At 40.8% G+C, this 24,523-nt stretch overlaps 1 protein-coding gene across 13 annotated transcripts in view; it reads right to left on the bottom strand.

Annotated features, from left to right (window-relative positions):
- LOC139582917 (adhesion G-protein coupled receptor G6-like) overlaps window positions 1-21,439 on the bottom strand; it is a 58,406-nt gene extending 36,967 nt beyond the window's left edge. For 4 of the 13 annotated variants that reach the window (XM_071413376.1, XM_071413375.1, XM_071413374.1 and 1 more), the window contains exons 1-6: window positions 21,114-21,439; window positions 17,313-17,401; window positions 10,783-11,133; window positions 8,071-8,673; window positions 4,644-4,691; window positions 2,808-2,873 (exon numbers count right to left, since the gene is read on the bottom strand). In XM_071413376.1, the coding sequence (XP_071269477.1) occupies window positions 2,808-2,873; window positions 4,644-4,691; window positions 8,071-8,673; window positions 10,783-11,133; window positions 17,313-17,401; window positions 21,114-21,115 (1,159 nt within the window). In that variant the 5' untranslated portion in view covers window positions 21,116-21,439. The remainder of the gene's footprint in view (window positions 1-2,807; window positions 2,874-4,643; window positions 4,692-8,070; window positions 8,674-10,782; window positions 11,134-17,312; window positions 17,402-21,113) is intronic. The other 9 variants (XM_071413381.1, XM_071413380.1, XM_071413378.1 and 6 more) reach the window with 4 other exon arrangements.
- Window positions 21,440-24,523: the final 3,084 nt, after the last annotated feature.

Genomic DNA, 24,523 nt, shown 5'->3' on the forward strand with positions numbered 1-24,523 from the left:
CCAAAACTAAACTGCAAAGGATATTTCCTGATACATCCCCTATGTGTGATAAATGTCAGGCTGCGCAGGGTACACTATACCACTGCTTTGCCCTATGCTCTAACTTGTATGGTTATTGGTGTGGAATTTTTAGGATCCTCTCTGAAGTTCTGGAGACCCAGACCCGCTTCTGATAATCCTGGGAGTGTCTGATTCCCTAAACGGATTAACCAACCCCCCAAAACAACTAATCTCTTACAGTCTCATTTCGGCAAAGAAATTAGTCTTGTTGTTTTGGAAAAGGAGGGAAGTTCCCTCTACCAAATTATGGCTCAGCGAATTGGTAAACACTGTACACTTTGAAAGAATTAGATATAATCTGAACAATAAATTATCAACATTTGAACAAATCTGGCAGCCTTTCCTCTCTTACTTGGACCAGTCGGCGCTGTGAATTTGTACATTTTAACGCACTCTCAATTGTAATATTTTAATCTACCTTTGGGCAGCATGTGCTTGCCCCGGCACCCGAGCAGTTGGGGGGGATGGAGGGGGTGACATCTACCCTCTTTCTTTCTACCTGTCCTTGTTCTGTATGTCTTGTTTTGTAATATTTGTTTTGTACCCAGAACTCTGGGTCTTGTTGTTTCTGTCTGCTCTTTTATGTTTAGATAAGAATTGCATACTTGTCTTTTATACCTATACACCATTCTTGTGTGTGTTCAATACAAAATATTTGAACAGAGATGAACGTACTTTGGTGTGAAAAGTGCAAATCAGTCCCAGAACAACAGCAAAGAACCTTGTGAAGATGCTGGAGGAAACAGGTACAAAAGTATCTATATCCACAGTTAAACAAGTCCTATATCGACATAACCTGAAAGGCCGCTCAGCAAGGAAGAAGCCACTGCTACAAAACCGCCATAAAAAAGCCAGACTACGGTTTGCAACTGCACATGGGGACAAAGATCGTACTTTTTGGAGAATTGTCCTCTGGTCTGATGAAACAAAATAGAACTGTTTGGCCATAATGACCATCATTATGTTTGGAGGAAAAAGGGGGAGGCTTGCAAGCCAAAGAACATCATCCCAACCGTGAAGCACGGAGGTGGCAGCATCATGGTGTCAGGGTGCTTTGCTGCAGGAGGGGCTGGTGCACTTCACAAAATAGATGGCTTCATGAAGAAGGAAAATTGTATGGATATATTGAAGCAACATCTCAAGACATCAGTCAGGAAGTTAAAGCTTGATCGCAAATGGGTCTTCCAAATGGACAATGACCCCAAGCATACCTTCAAAGTTGTGGCAAAATGGCTTAAGGACAACAAAGTCAAGGTATTGGAGTGGCCATCACAAAGCCCTGACCTCAATCCCATAGAAAATGTGTGGGCAGAACTGAAAAAGTGTTTGCAAGCAAGGAGGCCTACAAACCAGACCCAGTTACACCAGCTCTGTCAGGAGGAATGAGCCAAAATTCACCAAACTCATTGTGGGAAGCTTGTGGAAGGCTACCCGAAACGTTTGACCCAAGTTAAACAATTTAAAGGCAATGCTACCAAATACTAATTGAGTGTATGTAAACTTCTGACCCACTGGGAATGTGATGAAAGAAATAAAAGCTGAAATAAATCATTCTCTCTACTATTATTCTGACATTTCACGTTCTTAAAATAAAGTGGTGATTCTTTACGAGGATTAAATGTCAGGAATTGTTAAAAACTGAGTTTAAATGTATTTGGCTCAGGTGTATGTAAACTTCCGACTTCAACTGTATATTCTGGGCCATCATAAGCCACAGTGCTGGTCTTAAAGAGGTCACCCTCTTCCTTCCTTGTCTCATTTATTTCCATCCAATCACCTTGTTGATTCTACAGCAAAGTCTGTCACAGTGGTCTTTCTTCCTTGTAAGCAAAGCATATAAGAGTTAACCTTCAAATAGCTGTCTAAATCCATCATCTCACAGCGCTTAATAGATTTGCTCGCCGGGAGAGAACCTACTTTTGGGGAAGTGTCTCTTATCAGTCAACATGCATCTGTGGCTGATGTCTATGAAGAGCAGAGGCCATAAACCTTGCATCATCTCTGCAGCTGCGACCTCATCCAGAACAGGGGTCAAACTAGACAGGAACACTAATTTCCCCATTCCCTCCCTCCCCGCTACTCCCTCTCTCTCCCCACGGAATGGAAGGTCTACTTCTCATGGTTCTTCAGTTGAATTTGGAAGCTTTATGGCAAATGACAAGGTTTGGAGGGTCCCTTAACAAGGAGACCAGGGTACAGAGAGTATGTTTCCAGTGTACACACTACTGGGTGAATGGGTACAGAGAGTATGTTTCCAGTGTACACACTACTGGGTGAATGGGTACAGAGAGTATGTTTCCAGTGTACACACTACTGGGTGAATGGGTACAGAGAGTATGTTTCCAGTGTACACACTACTGGGTGAATGAGATAGTGGTACACTAGAGGTGTCGTTTTTTCACAAAGACTGCATAAAATGACGTCAAAGTCATGTTATGGAATTGATACCGTGGTCAAGACTGCAAAGTGACGTTGAGGAGAAAGACTGATGTACCGTGTGCCTATTAACATGATGGCATACTGTATGTCAATATGTCTAAGATAATATGATGAATAAAACAGAAAAAGGGAGATAACACACAAACACATATTAGAGGTGAGATGGGTAAAATGGTATGTCTGTTGGTTGTTAATCAATATGAACTCGTATTTAATAAGAATGATAGTGTATGATTGGGGGGTGCTTAATAACCATTGTACGGTCTGTTGTAAATTATTGACATGTGTAACAGTCATTGGTTTCCTACCTGGGCAGCCCAGTCCAGGAGAGGCACAGCTGGTGGTCTGTGATGTATTGACGGGTACAGAGGTACCTTCAAAGTGGATTGGAAATAAACATGTTAAATCACCATTATCAACAGCATTTCCAATGGTAAGAGGTTAAAGAGAACCTAAACAACTCTATGCAGTTTTATATTAATATCAGTACAATCCCACACATGATAAATTCATGAAAAATAAAGATTTGGCACGACTTCGGCCCTGGGAATTAGGTACCTCCATTGTAACAGGATTGACAGTATTCTCAGCAGCTGCTCAGCTCAGCTAGCTACATGCTCTCAGGCTGGTATGGGACCCAGAAATCTTAATAAATATTCAGTATGATCTGCCAAATAAATGTTGGAATTTCATGAGCCTGAATATTTGTCATCTTGTTGAAAAGGGCAGGGAGTTTGATCTTTTACCCACTGTTCTGAAGCTGTGCCCATTCCTACCGCCAACACCTCCTCTGTCGTATAAAATATGCAGCACTTTGTGATACAGCGATGAATGCTGCTTTGTTTGCCCCCCCTCACATTTTTGCTAATGCTGTTGTACACAAAAGTGTTCAGAGCAGAACACTGCAAGACAGACCCACCTGGACTCGATGGACATGGCTAATAATTATGATAATCGCTGGCAATGAAAAGTAATGACTTGTCAGAGGAGAGAGAGGGCATCTTTAATATCAGTTAGTGGATGTGAGTTGTCATTATTGGGACTGTACTATGGTCCAGTGAACCATTGTTCTGGTGGACCGTGGATTCCAGTCTTCAATATTCAACTATTACCTCATGCACTGCTGAGTTGTAATCATTGAAGTGAAACTTAAGAAACTAGTCTCACTTGTCACTCCCAGGCCAGTACCCATAACTCCCACCCAAAAGGTCTTGTGCCTTTAGGGGATGTGGATGAATGGCTAGTGCTATTCCATATATCTGAACTAGTAGACCCACAAGACTAAACTACCCCATCGTGCCTGGGCCAGGACTGTGAGGAATGTGAAGACTCAGCGGGTAATGGATCTCTGACAGAGTGTAGCCATGCAGACAGTCACTCCCCCACTGACCTCACAGAGAGATGAAAGGAGACCCAAAGAGCTTCACTGGGCCAGTCCTCTTCACAAGCCTGATAATTAGCCCAGAGCTAGTTTACCCCAGGTAGACTACAGCTATAGCTTTGCGCGCCACCAGACTACCAACCAGACTACCTAAACTAAAGTTTGGGCCCCTCAGCCTCCTGCCAACCTCATAGGCCTCGACTGACGTTCACAGTGTACAGGGGGGGTTTTACATGCTAGTTCCTAAGAAGTCACTGTCTGGTCTTGTAAAAAGTAAATGTTCTTCCAGCATGAGAAGCCCTGGAAAGATGAGACAGGCAGATACAGTACATTGATGTTATTCAAAGCAAGGACGGACGGACAATAAGCAAGAGTATCACTGCTGGTCGACTTGCGTCATGCAGAAGAGCCTTGTTATGTCACGACACAAAGTCTGCAAGCAAAAAAACACTTATAACTTTACCTGGTTGGTCTTGAATGGAGGCTTTCGATGTATGACACAAGACTAATAATCGTCTATTTGTGTATAGATTTGGCATATTGACTGTAGATGAATCAAACTTAGAATGTATCATTGACATGTTACGTCCAGAGGCTTGATAAAAAGTGAATCCATAATATGACTAATGCAACTCTCTGTTAACTGGGAAACCTAAAGTCTACACTTTATAGTGGTTAGCACCGTATTTCACATGCATCCTCTTGCATGGTACTCAAGCAAGCAGCTTTCACGAAGCAATCAGGTTGTTAGCAGCACACTCACCACTAGATGGAGCAGCCGTTGTTAAGTGTATGCAATGTGGGAAACAGACTGTAAAGAGAAGACTTGACATTAGTAGGTATCGTAGCAATCAGACACAGGCAATTATTAAGCAGCAGCTGCATCAGCCAGTGACATGTAAACAAACTCATGTGGGCAGAGCAAAGCATTTATTGACTAATTAATAAGTTAATACATGTTTAATAATCTAATGGACCACAATGAAACATGGAGGTGTTTATGTAAAGACAAACAAGGACACAAGGACTAAACTCCGTTCCTTGGTGAAGGAAGTTTCTGATGAACTCCACCGACTGCGTGGAGCGGAGACCGGGCTTTTGGAATTCAGCTCAGACTACATTGATTTGCCCAAGGTCAATACTTAAAAAAAATGTAAATTATAAAAATTCTTACTATTTACCTATGTTTGTCCTCTGTAGTTGCGTCCCTTTCTTTGTTTGCTGAAATCCATACCTTTTCAATAGATATTAATTAAATATAACCACTGACTGTTTCTGTAGAGTTTGAGAGATAAGCAGCATGTTATTATGCACATCTGGTTAAAATAGTATGCGCGTGTTCAGTGCGTGATATTGGAAACATGTATCTGATTGGATACGCATAGCTTAATTGGCAGGTCCTCATTGGTTGTTGGCCAGGGTATTCAACCTTTGAGAGGGTGCAGATGAACTCAGCTTGGAACAGGCTATGTTGAATCCGCTGTCATGTTGGAAATAACCATTTTCGTGATGTTAATGCTTTATACTGTCGAGTTTATCTTTGCAAGAACTAAAAATAACCCGCTTCCTTTAACCGGGGTTGCAACAGTTTCCTTGTTGAGATTCAATTGGCACATGCGTTTTTGCGCTGAGTTGCCATCTTAGAGCAACAGCAATGAGCAAACGGTCAGTGGTTGTATTTGACTAACGTTTATAGAAAAAGTATGTATTTCAGCAAACAAAGAAAGGCATACAACTACAGTAGGTATTTCATAATTTACATTTTTTGAAGTATTAACCTTTGGCGATGTAGTTGGAGCTGAATTCCACAAAGCCTTGTCTCTGCTCCCCTCCGAAACTTCCTTCACCATGGAGGGGAGTTTAGTCCGCTACTAATGTTTGTGCTTCTCTTATAACTAATTTCTGTGTTCTATTCATGTGCTGTTTTATAAACCAATTTCTGTGTTCATGCAAGTGGCGACTGTACAAAATCTCACTATCAGTAGCTGCAATTTGGCAGTACGCCCAGACCTTGTTTTGAGAACGAACGAAAGATATCTCAGATTCAAGGTCTCGGCTTAGAGAGAAGAAGCCTTGTGAGGTGTTGGTCTGTCACATGAATGAAACAAAACTGTAATGATTCATTAATTATGCTAAATCATGCAACTATAATTTCACTGTGTATAGAGCTAATATAAGACAACTGCTGGGTCTGCCCAGGCAGAGCTCCTGATTGACATGTGTACTATGGTGCATTGAGTTGGTTGGAACCTCTCCAGCGCGCTGACAAATAAACAATGATTCATTAAGATTGACTGTGTAAGAATTTCCACGACAATACTCAAACAACAGTTAGAGCTGGCACAATTACAATATAACCGTGTAACCGACGGTTATGAAAAAAGACTGTCATGAAAATAAATAACCGTCATAACCGCTTATTTTGTTATTTTTTTGTGAAATGAACAGCTGACTGAAGGTGGCGGGGCATTAGTGCGGTTGAGTCCGTTTCTGCAGTAACATGGACTCTTAAGAACTTGATGAAATCAGAGAGGAAAAGGCGAAGCGAGAGGATTTACTCCACCCAAAATCTGTCTGCGTGAGATAAGCCCCTTTTTTGTATGGAGGTCTATGACTTACTTGAGGCTTATATGAATGAATATACATTTCGTAATGTTTAGGCTGTCACAAATGTACTGATATACTGTAAGTGGATGCACGTGGCATTCTGGCAACTTTGAGAAAAATTACTTCGTTTTGCCTGTTGTTCACACGTGTATCTGTCCTCTCATTGGCTAGAGTGGTCCCACCTGATCTCGCCTGCCTTAAATCATTGAGAGCATGTATTTCCATTTCTAGAGCGGTCATCCGGCAATCTTGTCAATATAATATATCATCTTTGATGAAACTTTGTTGCTCCTTGCTGAAATGTAGAATGTTCATTCAAATGATGTTAACTGATTGCGAACTGATGGCTCATGCGATTGAGTGTAGTTTTTGTAATGTCAGTTGAATCAACAAATCACAGCACACATGATGGGTACATTTCCTGCTTTTACTTCCTGCTTTGCTCCTATGGGTACACTCGGGATGGCCACCAATCCACCCATTATGACATCATTGACTAGAATGGGGACGCCCAAATTATGAATTATACTTCTATGGCAGCACATGCAGTCAAGATCAAAGTATAACATATATTTTTTTTATTATTATATATTGTTTTGCTATTCAAACGGATATGACAGTGACCACGGTCATTTGGCTGGCAAATTACCGTCATCCAACATTCCATGACCGTCACAGCCCTAACAACAGTATATCGTTTACCCTACTCCTCTAAACAGTGTACAGTATAGTAGAACTAGCCTATCGGTTTTAACATCTGGTATGTATGATTTTCAACTGGAGCAGCAGCAGAGATGTAAACTCAAAGAGTACCCAAGGGGAGTTGGTTGTTCCAGATCATCCACGCCCATGAGCAGTTCCAAGACTAACACAGAGCGAGCTAATGTTCAGAGAGACAGGCATCTTCCTCTGTGCACCTCTGTGAAAGGGAGAGCTTAGCACTGGGAAGGGAACTCCTACCATTTGGTCTTAAAAGTCCTCTGAACACCCCTCTCTTTCACAAGCTCTCAGGCCAAAGCTGTGGCAGAGCAGATAGTGTTTTAGGAATGGGGCTAGGTAACAAGTTTCCTCAGCCATGGGGCCTATGTGTGTGTGTTCCTGTGAGCCTTATAATGGGTTGGAGAAATGCATGATTCTGCACTTCATACTTTCCCCAGCTAAACCACACACAGCACCATTTTCTAGTCGGCTCCGGGCGGTTGGGCAGACATACCCCGACACCCTTGGCTCCTTCGCTGTGGCTACCCTCCTATCGCTACAAACAGATTCCTAATACTATCATTGTTAGAGACATCGAGCATATCTTTGTCCTGCTGCTTTCATCTCCCTAAGCAGTTTAGATAACCTTGGACTGTTTGAGTTACTAAGGATTTTGATGTCATTTTCGTCACTCTCATAACTGCTATGCATTAACTGTTACTACCGAACCATGAAATTGTCCCAATAACAACATAAAGACTATTGTCAGTCAAACTCTTTTGAATAATAACAATTATTATTTTCAGAAGTTCTGCTGACTGGAAATCAGTAATCATAAATACAATAGACCAGTGTGTTGAGGATGACTATATTGGGATACTTACTGCAGCTCAGCGTGCTGTCCGTCTGTGCCAGTGAAGAGGGGATGTCCCAGAAGCTGTTGTCCCAGTCGATGACGTTGCCGACGGCGTCACAGGTAAGGGCGACCAGCTGTCTCATGTTCATGGCGTAATCCCACAGGCGGAAGTTATAGATGGTCCCATCAAAGCTGCTATGGGACCCCAGCCTGAAGAGCCCCCCAGCCCCCACCGAGCGCCCAATCGTGTTGGAGCAGGTCTTGACCCTGTAGTTGCTGTTGTAGTAGAGGGTCACTTTGCCTGTGGTGGAGGCCCAGGTGAGACAGAATTGCTTCATGGTGGAAGTGAAGTCCGAGGCGTTGAGGATAGAGTCTAGCAGACATGTCTCGTTACTCATGACCAGCGCCACTCCATCCTGGTTATTTCCGAAGCTGAGGGCTTCTTCACCACTGCTGTTCTCTTGCCAGGTGTAAGAGAAGATAGTCTCCTTGCTCTTTTGGTTGGGCTGGGCTATCTCAAAGCACACGGTGAACTGCTGAAGGGTAGGTATGGTCACCAAGTTGGAGACTTGGACCACTTTGCCTGCGCCGTTGGACACTGTGACCTTCTGGTTCCTTAGCGCCACGGCAACTACAGCACACAGGTAGAAAGAAGAGCATTAGAGAACAAAGTGTTGTTCAAATACAGGCCTAAGGACTCACAACCACCTGATTCAACCAATCAAGTCATCAACTAATCATAAGCCTTTGATCAGTTGAATCAATGTTAGTGCTGGGCTGGAACAAAGACCAGCACTGTGGTTCTCCTGGATTGGAGTTGGGAACCACTGCATTAGATGACTGTCAGATGTTCAGTAGAACCAGGGGCTCTAACAAACTGTACAGGACATCTTGTTTAAAGCCCGATGCGACTAATAACATACAGTATGTCTGGGTAAACACACCACTTACCTGCCATTATTATATACTCTGATTGACTTCAAAACAAATGATCAGGCCAATTCATGCTGTGTGAATCCAAAGGCTACAGGTTGAATAAATCTCATTTGTCACTCTCCTGCTGTCTGTCATTATTCACTATTTGCATCTAACGAGACACCGTTTCCACATCATCATTGTTTGACTCCAGAGTGTTCCACAGCCCAGAGGATGAACGGTGCCAGTTAGGCAGGGACCTCAGCTTCTAACATCTCAGGCCTACCTCTTATCACTAAGATTAAATGTCAACCAGCACTCCATTTCCACATTCCCACCAGTCAATGAGGCTTTTCAACAGGAAGAATAGTGTTCTATTCCTTTTTAAATGTACATATGCTCATGCCATACTTTCTGACATTTCATTTAATGAAGCTCAGATTTGGTCGGCGGGTTTGTTGCTGTTGGCCATCCCATTGCCAGAGTGACAGCCAATTTGGAATGGAAAAACACAGCTCAGCTTTGAATGTGGTATCAGGATTTGACACAGCTGAGAGGCCCTTTTTGATGTCCTGCAGGGCTTTGTTTGTGTTGTTGATCTCCGATCTGCTTTGCGAGCCGTACGGAAAGACCAGGGCTTACTGTGACAACGTCATATGATTCCAGAGCTCCAGTCAGGACATTGGGCTGCCAACAGGTTGAAAGCCAAGTTCAATAGGTTCGCCTGCCTGTTGGGATACCACCACAGAGCCCAAACCCAATAGGAGCTTAGACCCCAACTGATGGGTGTGGGAGAATATAGGTTAATGTGATGCGGTGTATAAATGACTCAATCTAACTCATCTAATGTCCATGCTTTAAATTGATACCCATTGCCTGGCGACGACAAAGGAGCCAACTAGAACCAAGCATTGTGGAAACCTCCCAATGCCAGTTTTCCTTAGCCTCCCTGGTGTTTCACAGCAAGATTGCTTGCATAAATCAAAGCATACCATGTTCCAACATGGCTGGCTGAAAATCTCTCACAGTAAAATGTTGTGAAAATGTTATTGAAACATTTGAAGGCGTTGGAAAGCTACGGTACCATTCCCTGACACTTCATTCACACTTGGACTCGTTGTGAATACGAGGTTCTATTCCCGCTGGGAGAGATTTTAATTGATTAGGCCATGTGAAGGGATAATGTGGTGGAGGAGCTATGTGTGATTACGTTTAGTGTACCTCTTTGATGTGGAGGGTTTATGGTGCCTAGATAAAGGCTGGACTGGGATTCTATAAACTGAGCATAGGCTAAACACTATAAAACACTCCATTTTATCATTCACTCACCCTGTCATTGGTTTCTCTGACTACTATATTGAGAATTCAAAATAATTTTATTTCATGTCACTTGTGCTTATTAGGGTTCTTTCTATTTGAGAAAAGGGAACGGAATATTATAGAAGGGAGAAGCACAGCATTGTGTCAGAAAAAAAAGTGTAATTTTTAAAGTTAGCATAGTGGATGGAAGACATGTTTGTCCCGAGCCATGTTGCTGTTTGGTTAGTAGAAGGGCGGAGATGTTTGATGCTTGCGTAATGTTTCTTTGGGGAATGACTTATAAATACCATGAAGCTAACAGTCATAGGACACGGCTAAACATTAACATCTAAATAAGCATGTTGAAAATAGAGAAGAAAATGTAATGTAAAAACATTCAAACTACAAACATAAGAAGAATCATAATAATCATAATAAACTTAACAATCAAAATAGCCATAAAAATGTACCTGTAAAAACAGAAGTAAGTAAACAGAAAAGAAAGCTTGCCTGCTTTAAAACATACCTTGCCTGTAACTGACACTGAATCCTTTCTTTTGGACGCTAAAGTCTGAGTTAAATGACACCTCCATCACATTGCCGGTGGAGTTTAGCGTCAGTCCGTTGGCTGTTAAGCCACAAAACTTAACATCTTGGTTGCCCGTGTTGACAATGATGCGGTCGTAGATGCACCCAAGGGCCTCCTCAAGCTCAAAGTCGAGGAAGGTTATTTGCACAATGAATCCAGCTGGAGCCTGCAGAGTCCACTTGCAGGCCTGACTACTGGGGTAATCTTGTGGGTAGCAGGGGGAGTTGAATGTACCCTGGGAGTCCTTGAGCACCACAACGCAGTTGGAGTTACTGCAGCTCAACACTGCTGAACCAAAAACAGGGACATGTTGTCACTACTACACCCCAGCACCAGGGAGGACAGGAAGACACCAGGAGACACCAGAGGACACCAGGACAGGACAAGGGACAAGTAAGGCAGTGGAGGAGGAGTCAGGTCAGTAGTGCAACAGTGCAAGGCCAGGTAATAAGGTCAGAGGTCAGAGAGACTGTGTTAGTGGACCAGTGACAGAGTCAGACAACAGGGACCATCTCAGGTTTAGACTCACAGGAGATTTCGATTAGGAGTAGCAAAGATTCAAGAGTAAGTCAGTAGAAAAAGCTACTCATACTACACATGCAGTTGAAAAAATGTATGTTGAGATTATAAAATACCAAAGCTATGATTTAAAGGTAACCTGAAGACTATGCGCAGAGAAAATGTTTAATAGGCTGGAAAGAAATCTTCACTCAGAAAACAATGACTCCTGTTTACCCAGGCCAGTCTAATATGTGAGCCAAAACCATAGCAAACATTGGAGTGGGGCAGAAACATTCAAGAGCAAAAACCCACTGTGGAGCAATTCAAGTTGGTCAAGTGGCGTTCTTGATCGGCATCCAACACAAAGTACAAGACCGCCTATTCTATTTAGCATAAACAAACATTAAATGTGAATAAAAATGAGAGCGGTCTGCAGACATCTAAACATAAGCGCAACTCAAACAAGTAGTACAGTCAGAAAACACATAAAGCCTGCATAATGACGGGATCTCGTTCAGAACTGTTAACAGTCATTTAACTCGGTTATGTAATACAGTCTTCTAGAACTTTAATAAGACAGAATTAAATTCCGCAATCTCAATATGGCCAGTAATCGTTTTTGTCTCTTCTCCATAAGCTTCTTGATCCAACTTTTGAACTTGATTGTGAGCAACAGTAAATGTTCTGTAACTGTAAGTCTTTCTCGATGAAATGTCAGTAAAATTTGGATTACACATCAAAAGCCAAACCCTGGACAAAACCCATACAATGGAAATCAGCAGTGGTTATGTTGGGTGTTCTCGTTTGCTCGCCTAACTCTCTGATTCTGGTGGCTGATGGCTTACAGGCAGGAACAATGCTACCTTTGCGGTGTCATTTCTCTACAAACTGAATCAAATCAGGGATCAGGAAACCTGGATGGCAACAATCCAGAGAATTCTACCCTTGGAGAGAGTCGAGGGAATTCTCTATAACAGTAAGAGCAAAATCTCCAATTACTGGAAACAATTCCTACCAAAACCACACGTTTTTGTTTATCACCTGATTCCAGGCCAGAGTTGTTCTTGCTTCAGAAAATTGACTCATTAGAAGTGTTATGCACCCCACAATGGATGGCTGATGCTGGTTCAGATTACAGCCTGGTCCTCCTGTGGCACTGTTATACCTGCCAACATGTGCCCTCTTCTCAGCTGAGAGGGTCAAGAGAGCCCTAAAAACTAAATCCACTCACTCAGGCTGACCGAATTACAGCATAGAGTGGCTGTTCCTTTGTCTAAAAACACCTCCTAATATGTGAGGCCTAGTCAAAGAAAAAAATATTACAGCCAACAGCGTCTCAAGCATTCTCATACATATCACATGATAGATAATCATGGCAGACTAGCCCAACTAGCTACTAAGTAACAGCCACACGTATCTACAAAATAAACACAGATTGATACAATTATAGTGCTTCAAGTGAAAGATATTATATTCTTATGGATGTAAGGGATTACCAAACAGTCCAATTAACGTCCTAAACATAATCGAATGTGGCATACTGGCGCTGTGCATTTGTTTCATTAGTAGTGTTTGAGTGAAAGATGAAAGACAGAGCAAGCGAGAGCTCCTCTCATTTGCCTCTATGATTCATCAGGGTCATAACCCTGGGCACAGTCCCAAAAATCTAAGATAAGTGACGTAATAAAGTGGCTGGGTATCTTCTTTTAACCAGTCAGAATCGCTAGTGATTTACCAGCTATGCCCAAACAGAGAGAAATACGAAGGATGACATTGGGATATGACTTTACAATGACACAAACTGCTACAAAGGGACAGTGAGATGAACAAACACTGGTGAGGAAGTAACACCAATGCAAATGATGACCGTGATAGCCATCGATAGGAGACATGTAAAAAGGGAATTAAGGTTACAATGGCGCACATTTGTGAGCTCAGGAGTTGTGATTGGGTTTGCAAAATGGTTTCTAGATTGATCTAAGGAGAAACAATCAAGTTCTTAGCCTCAATGATGACAGACCGGTATTTTTTACGTACTTGCCATAACAAAAGCGTGATCCGTGTTTGTAGGTAACTGTTTAGTGAACACAATTGTCACAATGACAAGTATTAATTATTTATTCAAATTTTTAAATGCTATGAAATTCCATTATCTCTTTCGTAAACCAAACATAAACACATCTAAATGTAAATGTTGTTCTTAACTAAAAGAGATAAGTCCCACAGGTATTTAATCCAACAAGTATTAATGATTTATCCTAGCAAATTTACTCTCAGAATGTGGGCTTTGGTATTTTCTGTGGTTCCAATTGCACAAAGCATTTAGCCTCAGTATCTAGCTACACTGTAGGTTACATTATGTGGGATCCCCACATTTCTATGTAATAGGAAACTGGCCTCTGAGAATCATACAACTTTAATAAAACATTTGACAAGCAGTATCAGTCTGATTTATTTCCACATGTCATGCCAGCACTTGAATAACATTAAAATACGACTGAATTAGAAAAGTAAAAAGTGTGTAAACATTAAAATACTGATTTTGGACGCTCTTGGAACAAGCACAACTGCAAGGAATAAAGGTCATTTATTTTATTACCCTTCGCTCCTAAATGTACCACTTAGCACGTTGGCAAGTCTGAATCTTTCTTGATTCTGCCACCAGTAGGGAGTTCTAACACAGTGGTTTGCCATAAAATTAATTACCTGGATCCACTCTGCTTTGAACATGGTTTTTTTCTCCCCTTTTTCATGTTATGAGAATAACATGAATTATAAGGCTTTAACTAAACTAATGCAAAACAGACACTCCATGTAATTAAATCATGTTATTGAAAATGTGAACACATGTTGGAGAGTGTGCCAGGACGTCCCGACGAACCATCTCTGTTTTACTTCCACAACATCAAAAAGAAGATACATTAAACAACAAGAGTGATTCCTCAGAATATGATACAACATAGACAACAAGAATTCCAACAGAACTGTGGTTATAATTAAGTGGAGTCAACTAGAATCCCTTCCAACAAAATGGTGGCATTTTCATAACATTTGGCAGGGTCCAGAGAAAAAACAACAGCATGAACGAACTCCCTTCACGCTAAGGAGTTGAATAAACAAGTAATGGGATCAACGTTTGACAACTGGTCTGGGTCTGTGTTTGTGTGTGTGTGTGATGCTGTCAGCCACTGGTGTGGTGTGTGTGTGGTGCGCAAAAGGAAAAACAACATGCCAAATGATGTTTACTCAGTTTGTATGTCAAAAAGAAACAGTAGAAACACCAAGCCCTGACCGCTGCTGAGGGACTGACCAGGCCCCTCTGTACTCACATGGCCCAGAGGACACACACATCCACACACACGCATGCACACGTACACATTTAGACCCACATCGAAGTATCTCTTTTTCAGTTAATACAGTTTATGAAGCAAGTCAATGAACATAATTACTACAACTAATTTCTGCCAATGTGAGAGTCAACTATAGCTGGCTTCAGCACATCATGTGCAGCAACTCCTGGAAAGTAATTTTATGTTAAATAAAAAGGCATCTTTGTTTTTCAATATTCAAAGTCTTTTCCATTCTGACTGGCAATGTGTTCAATAATTGCGGGTTTCAAAAAGTGAATGTGTACAGTACAGAATTTAAAAGAGCAACATTTGCATACATTTAACTTTCAAAGAGATGGGAATCTGCATTTCCATGATTAAAAGCATTCTAATCTTAATGAGACATTAGCATAAGAACACAAAACCCCATTGTTACTGTATAAACCTGAAGACGCTGACCTGTAATGAAATGCGTACGGTGTTGTTGCTGCAGCATGACTGAAATGTGAAGGGCGATGAAGGTCAGTGAAGAGAGTGCCTAAAAAACAGGGATTGATCAGAAAGCTCCTTTGAGAGGCGGCAGGGCAGGCTGCAGTGGGATGGTGCCAAGGGATGGAATGCCAGATACGCAGAGACGGGCAGAAAGGGGCTCAAACATTCACTGACACTCCCACCGCCTAAAAATAGACTCTTTCAGATGGAGGACCTCTGAGGAAAGTTTAATCCTCCAGATTACTCGGCTGCTTTCAAGCGGCCCCCTCCTGGTCTCCTGGCAGCACACCTGGGATACCTGTATCTCAGCTGGTCTCTGTCCCGCCCCTGTCTTTCATGAGAGGGCTAATTGAGTGGGGGAGTGAGGCCCATGCAGTTTAATCACATATGACCCCATCTTCTTAACACACGGGAGTACAGTACTGCTGTAACATGGCGGAGCACGGAACAGCTCTGCCAATTTGTATTTTGTTTTCAAAGGTCTGCTGAGACCATAGCTCATCACCAGGAACACACCCACGCATGTTATGACAATGTCAAAACTTTAACATAGCATAGATCATATTTTGTGGAATGCCAATTGATGGGGGGAAACTTGACGTTCTGTTCATTTGTGGTTGTAAGAAGTGTCCTATCACAATTCAAATACAACAGAAATGGGAGTTCTCTGCCCTGTGGTGCCAGATACCCATGTGGATTTAATCATAAACTGTTGACATATCTGAGTCAAAATTCCTCTCTTGATGTCCTACTTAATAAAGGAACTCGATTGACATTTTCCTTGTATCTTCAATTTTATCTTCTTTTTTGTGAGTAAATATCTTTCTCCCCTGTTTCTTGTGATAGATGGTATATATTTAATAGTAAAAATGGGACAGCATTTTATGACAATAATTGTTTGTGAGTTGAGATCACTCTGTTGATTCTCTCTCTGGCACCAAAAACACTTAAAACATGCCCTGTTTCCCGGCACTGAATCTCCTATGATCCAAGCCTTATCTGAACACCAACCAGAACTATTAATGTCTCTGCTTCAGGTCTGCCTGCCAATACCAACCAACACAGACAGCTATGACATGTAACAAATAGAAAAAAGACTATGCTTTCTAAAAACAAACTACAGAACACACAGAACTGCTTAAAATACCCAAGTCAGTCAGACTTACAACATGCAGGAAAACAATGTTTTATCTCTTAGGTGAGAGAAGTGGTGTGAGCTTTATAAAGCCTGAACTGGAACAGAGTGGAGGCCTTTTTCTGGCTTCAACAGGGCTAGCTCGTGTGGTAAACACATTAGCCAAGACCTACACACATCCTGAGCCTAAAGACTCTTAGCAGAACGTCCAACGGCACTCTCGGGCAAAATTATATTTTGTTTTTTTGCTGTCAAACATCGCACGTGACAAAATGAAAACGCACTAAAGCGAAGTCATAAACATTTTTATTTGTCATTTGGGAAACATTCACCCTCTTTCAGAGTCTGTTAGGGTAATGAAACACATATTTAAATCCCCTTTTGGGATTACCTGGTGGTGATAAATAAAAAGTGTCTTGTCATCTGTTTAAAGTGACACTATCCAATACTGCATAATGACTGCATTTATCCATCACGGGTACTGCCACAAGTATTTATCCAAGACTTAACTGCCCATGTACTGTAAGACATTTCTTTAGATATCATGACTGTCTTGTGCTTTCATGGAATCTACAGTACCCGTATATCAGTTATCACCAATGAACGGATTAATAGGTAACACCAATGTTTCTGCCCAGTGCATAGTTTGACTTGCAACACATTTTTCAAATAGGCCTGATAGCTACTGATACCAAACTACTGTACTGTGGATAACAATTGCCTTTCGGTGTCCAATCATTCTGAAGGTACATATGTAAAACAATGAGTGCCAGTGTTAACAGAAGCAACGAACATGAGAAAGCAGAAGCGCAACAAGCACAATCATTGAAACAGAAAAAAAGACATAGAATGAAAGGAGGGCAATGTTGAGAGAAAGCAATGGTATACAGTTTAACAATCATAATGAAACAATCAGAAATCAAAATCCATTTTTATTTTTTATTTCAGGAGGCTTACTATTCAAAACATAAGAAAACACAAGCGACGCCAATAGTATAATCAATGTGTACCTTGTCTTTGCACGGACATCAACAGCAGGGCAACTGGCAGGACGTTACGGAACTTCCATCGCCACCATCCTCCACGGATGTAAGACTCCCTGTCAATCACAAATCACAATTAGGACGGAGACATACTGGTTATCGTCTTATAGTCATACAAATGACATAAATACACACACACTTACAGTATCTTTATTCATACTGATGGGTCTGCAATTTGAGTCCACTTTGAAAGTTTAAATGATGTATTTGTGGTATGGAAACATATTTTTCTGCACAACGAGGGACAACGGCGAAGCAGATGCAGTTTTGTTATATAATGCTAAATAATTATCCCATGTCAGTTGTAATGACTTCCAGTTAGACAGCACCAGTGGTAAGTATCCGACAGACTGCATCAGTGTGGTGGTTCATTCAATGCTCCTTGTTTGAATTTAACATGAAAATTGTATTATAATAACGAAAGGAAAATACACCAATTACTGTCATTAGCCATGCCCATAATAACCAATGTGGCTGTTTTGATCTCTGGGTACATACAGTATATACAACCCTCTTGCCTGTAGACTTTACATTCCAGGAATATCATTCAATTAATGGATAAAAGCTGTGTCTTTAAAATGTAATAAATAAATAAAACAATTACATATGAAACGTCCACATTGTCTGAGAGGAGTTCACCATCGATACATAAAAATTTATACACAAGTTAGTCAGCATAAATTCATTGTAAGCAGAGTCATTCCATTCTTCTTAACACATTTTTATTGCTGGGTCTCTGCTGTCCAGATACTGTACATCGATGTGGAGTTATTACAGAGATACTACAAAATCAACCTCTTGTCATGTGAGGATGTTTCTCTTTGGTTTATAGGTGTCATTTTTCTCTGAATTCACACGTGACCCATGACCCCATCTGAATCTGAATCTGAGTCATTTTAACATTTCTGTATCACCTCATTTTCTAACGTTCTCTCAATCAACTCAAGGCCACACAAACAAACCTCTCAGTCAGTCAGGAAATTACAGTATACTCCAAACCCAAGTCATTTCACAGAGCTGGGTTAGCTACTATTAGCTACTCATATGGTTGAGCTGCTGTGGTCCTAAACTATAATGGACAGGATGGAGCATCTGCCAAGAGGCCCTGTTCGCCTCCTCAATCTTGGAGAGGAAAGGGCCTCCTCTGTTAACTTCCACTACACTGAGCAAGACTCTGTCTGGATGGACTGCTTTTCCGCTTCACCAAACACTACCTTCATTAGCCAATAGCCACGCCTGGTCTGGGCTTAATTGATACCAATTACTCTAGGTGTTGCCTGAGCTCTGGGTGGTGCTGGAGGAAGATTCAAAATAACATTTCAAAGCTTTCTATGTTGCATTTTCTCAGTAGGCAGTAGGTATCACCCATTGAATGATTCCTCAAGAGATGCAATCACTGTAGTCACGGGATAGTAATTTACTGACATCAATGTGATCCTGGTGACTCAGAGCATCTTCGCAGCGACAGCATCAGAGTATGGAAAAATACCAAACCCTCTCCCTTGCTTCAATGAAGACTTTAAATAACATCATTATATTCACAAAATTCACAAAACTTGACCCACTGTTGTTTTGTTCACTGTGTGCCCTCCCAAGTTCACTGCGTCCTAACTCAAAGCCCTGCCGGGGAACTCACTTAGACAAGATGATGAGTATCGCAATTCAACTTCCTCGCAAGCAGAAGGAGCACCGAGAGAAGTGATATGGAGTATATATATAGGCCAACCACACAAAGGCCATGATCCCTGGTCATATTTTATTCAGACAACAGTATTTTACCTCATCACGTTCATCATGGCTACCAGGAAACAAAGATCAAGAGAGGTGATCTCATCAAGAGAAGGAAGGAAAATCGTATCTTACAGTCATTCAGAAAACAATACTCAGTAGTGAAGAACTGGCGTTTTTACGACTCCACGACCTTATAACTCCACGACCTTATAACTCCACGACCTTATCTCATAGGACAGTCAATATTCTTTCTGAACAGACTCAGTATAAACAGTATAAATATGGCAAAGTAGTCTATTCAAATTTCACACAAAAAAAGCCACGTATATACTTTCTCATAATTCTAAAGTCATCCATTGTTACTTTGACTATTCAAATAGTAACTAATATGGTTATTGGAAATGATTGGATATGATTGTGTGTTGTACAAAGGAAGGAAACCTCTGAAATAAAGTTGACATTTCTAACAATCCCCTTTTTAAAATTTAGTAGCCTAAACAGTCGAGTAGACAGTAGCCTTTCAAATGTAGAAGAAAAAAATAAGGAAGTGAATTACATCTTTACACATATTTTATAGCATTAGGCCTAGAGAACAAGACTCAATTAATTGCTTGCTTATTACATTAATTCATGCAATTCCTGACATTAGAGAAAAAGTGTTCTTTGTTGAAAGTTGTTTCTCTCAAAATATGTAAATATGAATGCAAAACAAGCAGAGAGAGGTCAGTGCTTTGGGTCCCATAGAGAACACATAAAGACTGATTCATCTGATGGCTAGGGTGGATTTTCATTGTACGTACGTCCATCCATCCATTTCATTGTACATACGTACGTCCATGATGCCAGGCCCTCATAATAAAAAATGGGCAGTAGTAACATAGATGAAGACGGTATTATCCATATCCAAACTAGTAGGAATACATGTTTAGAGTGTACTTATAGTAGAGAAGACTGGTTGAACAAGAGTCATGAACCATCTTCAGACACATTCATTATGATAGCTAAAGGCCTGTCTTTCTCACCCTTCACAGAGCTCTCCTTTGAGGATGCCTTATAATGGTATAGTGTCATCACTGAGCTGTGGGTCTCAGGATATGAGAGCCATCAGATTAAGACTTTGATTTTTAATTAAATCCTCCAGTTTATTGGAGTGACTGACATCAGCCACCTGGGGCAGGTATAGGCTATTCATCTTCTTTTCAACAGATTATCTGTGACTTCATTTCACATCTCTTAATATTTGCTGTCCTGTCAGAGAAGCCCCACATTGAGGACCTGATGGAACTGGCTGGAAGCTGTGAGTTTAGTCTGTAATCGTTCAGTTTACATCACCTTTTGGAACACATTCTAGGGTTGTGTAACACCAGTGAAGAACATTATAAGAACACTCATTCAACAGCAATTTCTCACATGCTGATTACACTTCAGAAGACAGCGCATGTCAATGTATAGTCTTTATGAAGATACAACATCTGGTAGAAATGTTTTTTTTTTTTTTAAACGTGGTATACATCAATACAGCATCCAGAGAGATGAGGAAATAATACGAATTTCACTCATTTTATTGTTCAGTAATGTCAGTAGTGTGTTCAGTAGAGCTAGGCAGAAAATCCATGTTAGTGAAAAAGCTGTTCTCTATAATGTAAGCAACTTTCACTTCCTCTAAAGTAGTTGAGTTTACTTTGTGTCATAATCATGCAGTTTGCATTTAGCATGTAATACTTTACCAGGTCTTGAGTGCTACTGAACATGAATTTATGAAAACCCTATAGCAATATGGCCAGCGGCAGTCCATTACATTAGCAGTCAAATGGGTTAACTATACAGAACAAGTTGTTGACTGTGTTTTGAAAACATTATGACCACTCTCAAAGTCAATAGGCTAATTAATACATTTAGTAAATAAACACAAAGTGTAACAATGTAACATCCATGAAGTTATCCGCTGGTCACACTCAGAACAATCTCTAAGACAATGAAAAAGTCAAGCATTGACAATAACGCCATGAGCAATCTTTTTTTTTTTAAATAACTTACATGATCTTATTGGAGAGGGAGCTGGTCTCCTTGAAGAATCATATTATCTCCTCTCCTGTCGTCCGACTGGAGTTTGCAGTTTTGGAAAACTTTTGGAAACTTCTTCAAATTCGTGAGACGCCGACGTTTGAAAACGTAATTCAGTCAATCACAATTCAGTGTATAAACGCAAACACGCACTTATCCCAAAGTCGAAACTCAAATCGATTGATGAACCTTTTCCCCGTCCCGCAAGATGCTTGAAACAGCAGTAAAGCTGTTTTACCGTTCAGGGCCGTGTCCTTGCACACAGCTAGAGGACGTTCTCTCTCCCTCTGGCGCCCCACCCTCAACTAAAGCCAGGCAGGCAAGTCCCAGGGGTTAAGAAAATGTGCTCAAAATGCTGCAAACCCATCCAGAATTCTACAGCAGTTGCTTTTCCACCACACTGTGAAAATTGACAAATTGGACATTCACAGATTCCACATAATTAGGTCCCATGATAATTGTTTTATTCTGTGTCTGTGATGCTTACTGTTGCAGCATGGACTGACAGTAGGCCATGCCACAAAGAAAGTAAACATTCTTTAAAGGGGTAATCTGCGATTGCTAAATATTTTATTTTACTTTAAAATTCATTATACACAGAGTAGTCAATACTGAGTTGCACCCCTTTTTGCCCTCAGAACAGTCTCAATTCGTCGGGGCATGGACTCTACAAGGTGCCGAAAGCGTTCCACGGGGATGCTGGCCCATGTTGACTTCAATGCTTCCCACAGTTGTATCAAGTTGGATGGTATCAAGAATAGTGGTGGACCATTCTTGATACACACGGGAAACTGTTGAGCGTGAAAAACCCAGCAGCTTTGCCATTCTTGACACACTCAAACCGGTGAACCTGGCACCTACTACCATACACCGTTCAAAGGCACTTAAATATTTTATCTTGCCCATTTTCTCTCGGAATGGTACACATACACAATCCATGTTTCAATTGTCAGAAGGCTTAAAAATCCTTCTTTAACCTGTCTCCTCCCTTGTATCTACACTGATTGAAGTGGATTTAACAGGTGACATCAATAAGGGATCATAGCTTTCACCAGGATTCACCTGGTCAGTCTATGTCATGGATATAACATGTTCCTAATGTTTTGAAGAATATCTTATAAATGCTTAATGAGCTTAGTTCAAACGTCTAACACCATCAGAACCCAAAACCCCAAAACTTGTGTTATAGTTCTGTCATTCTCATTGAAAGCAAGTCTAAGTAGCATTCTATGTGCGTTATTTCTATGCTTCCCGTTCTTAAGTTTTACTTTACACCAGCTTCAAACAGCTGAAAATACAATATTGTTGGTTATGGAAAATATATTTCACCGCGGTTTAGATGGTACAATGATTTTCTATACTATACTTGCTTGTTTTGCAACATAAACTGAAATGAACTATTAGAATTTTAGCAACTATGAAATTGCTGAGTAATTTCTGCACAGTGTATCTTTTATGGAATCTATTGAACTGAGGGAGGACAGGACTGAAACAAGTTCCTGCGTAGTGGAATTTAGTATGTAGGTCATGAATGATCCAAGTAATTTGCTTTCAATGGCAGTTTAAAATGATCTTCCTTTGAGATAACTTAACAGGGTTGGATATCTGAATTCAGCCTGGTCTCATAGACTAGATGTAACATAGTAAACATACATCTGGGACACTCAAATTAGTACGATATGTTATGTTTGGTTACATAAGACAGGTTACTTAAGGCAAAAATGAAAGGAGGGTGGGTGTCTATATTATGTGAACATCTAGCAATCCAAATTTGATCACGGACAACTTTATAATTTTAGCTAATTAGCAACTTTTCAACTAGTTACTACTTTTTAGCTACTTTGCAACTACTTAGCATGTTAGCTAACCCATCCCGTAACCCTAACCTTAACCCTTTTAGCTAACCCATGTCCTAACCCTAACCTCTACCCTAGCTAACGTTAGTCACAACAAAGTAGAATTCGTAACATATAAGTTTAGCAAATTCGTAATATATCATACGAATTGTAATTTGTAACATAGTGTACAAAATGGATGGACATCCACAAATGAATACCTACCATATGAACCATAATATATCATACTAAATGGAGTGTCCTGGATTCACGTACAGAATAATACAAAATGCTTAGTCTAGGTTGCTGAATTTGCATGCCTTATACACTTTTTCATCTTTTCGTTCTCCAAAGCCATCACTTTTGTGTAGTTGAGCTTTAACCACAGCCAAAATACAAAACGATATGTATTCTATTGTTGATAAAACTATTGGCTTCATTGTAGCTCCTTAATTGGGTTGGGGGGTTCTACTAAGATAATTAGACATGACAGATCTTTGAATGAAACTATGGGAAGCACTTTATCCCATCTTCCAAAACATCCCAAAATAGAATAGAACATTGAGAGTTTTATGGGGTGACAATACAGCTATATACTAACTTTCAGATATGGTTCCCTAAATGACAGACAATAGCCTGGCAAAAGTGATTCCATTTCCAGTTGTGAGTGACCTTTACAGCTGGGGACACAGCTGTTTTATAACGGCGGGGAGGCTTTAAACTATTACAAAAGCCAAAGAAGTAGCTGTTCTCCTACCAGTACATAATGAATCATGACAAAGGGATGATCAAACCCAGCTGATGTTCCCACAGTACTGTCATGTGAGCTAAATAGTGCCAGTATTGATGTCATGTGAGCAGTGTGTACGGGTGGTATACTAACCATCACAACAATATAAATTGAAATGTTGTAAAATAACTGTGGAAAGCAACACATGCCCGCATCTTGTCCCCATCACCTCCAATACTTACCATAACTCAAGCCACTCATTGGCTGACTGGACATGGTGCACAGATTTAAGGTGCAGTTGTTCACGGTCACAGAGAGAATATTACCGATTTCAATTGACGTGTGACTTTTCTCCCCCATAAACTTTACAGCTAGAAAAAATACGTAGAAGGAATCCACCTGATTTTCATTTGCATCAACACCATGCCCATCAACAAGGAAGGAAGGGACTCAGGCAAATACAGATGCTGGTGGTGATAGTTCAGCCAGTCGAGAGATAAAGGGCCAATGCCCTTTGTATAACTCTTAAGGCAACAGGCAATGAAGAAGAACAATGAGCGTGATGACAGCAAGAAACTAAGAATAGTAATCACATTGAACAGGTTGAGCAAACCTGAACATCACCCCAGACGACTAATTATTTATTACCTGAATGAGGAGAAGCCTAAGGACACTCAAAGGACTTGGTATTCATGGTACTTCTCCTGTCTCATTCATATTTTAATGGAGTGTAACCTGATTGAATAAACTAAATGTGCTGGAAGGTATCAGTGTGGTATTTTGGAAATGCAGGACTCAAAAATGTCAGTCAGGGATCA

This window comes from Salvelinus alpinus, chromosome 8, assembly GCF_045679555.1.
Source record: "Salvelinus alpinus chromosome 8, SLU_Salpinus.1, whole genome shotgun sequence".
Classification (NCBI taxonomy): Eukaryota; Metazoa; Chordata; class Actinopteri; order Salmoniformes; family Salmonidae; genus Salvelinus; species Salvelinus alpinus.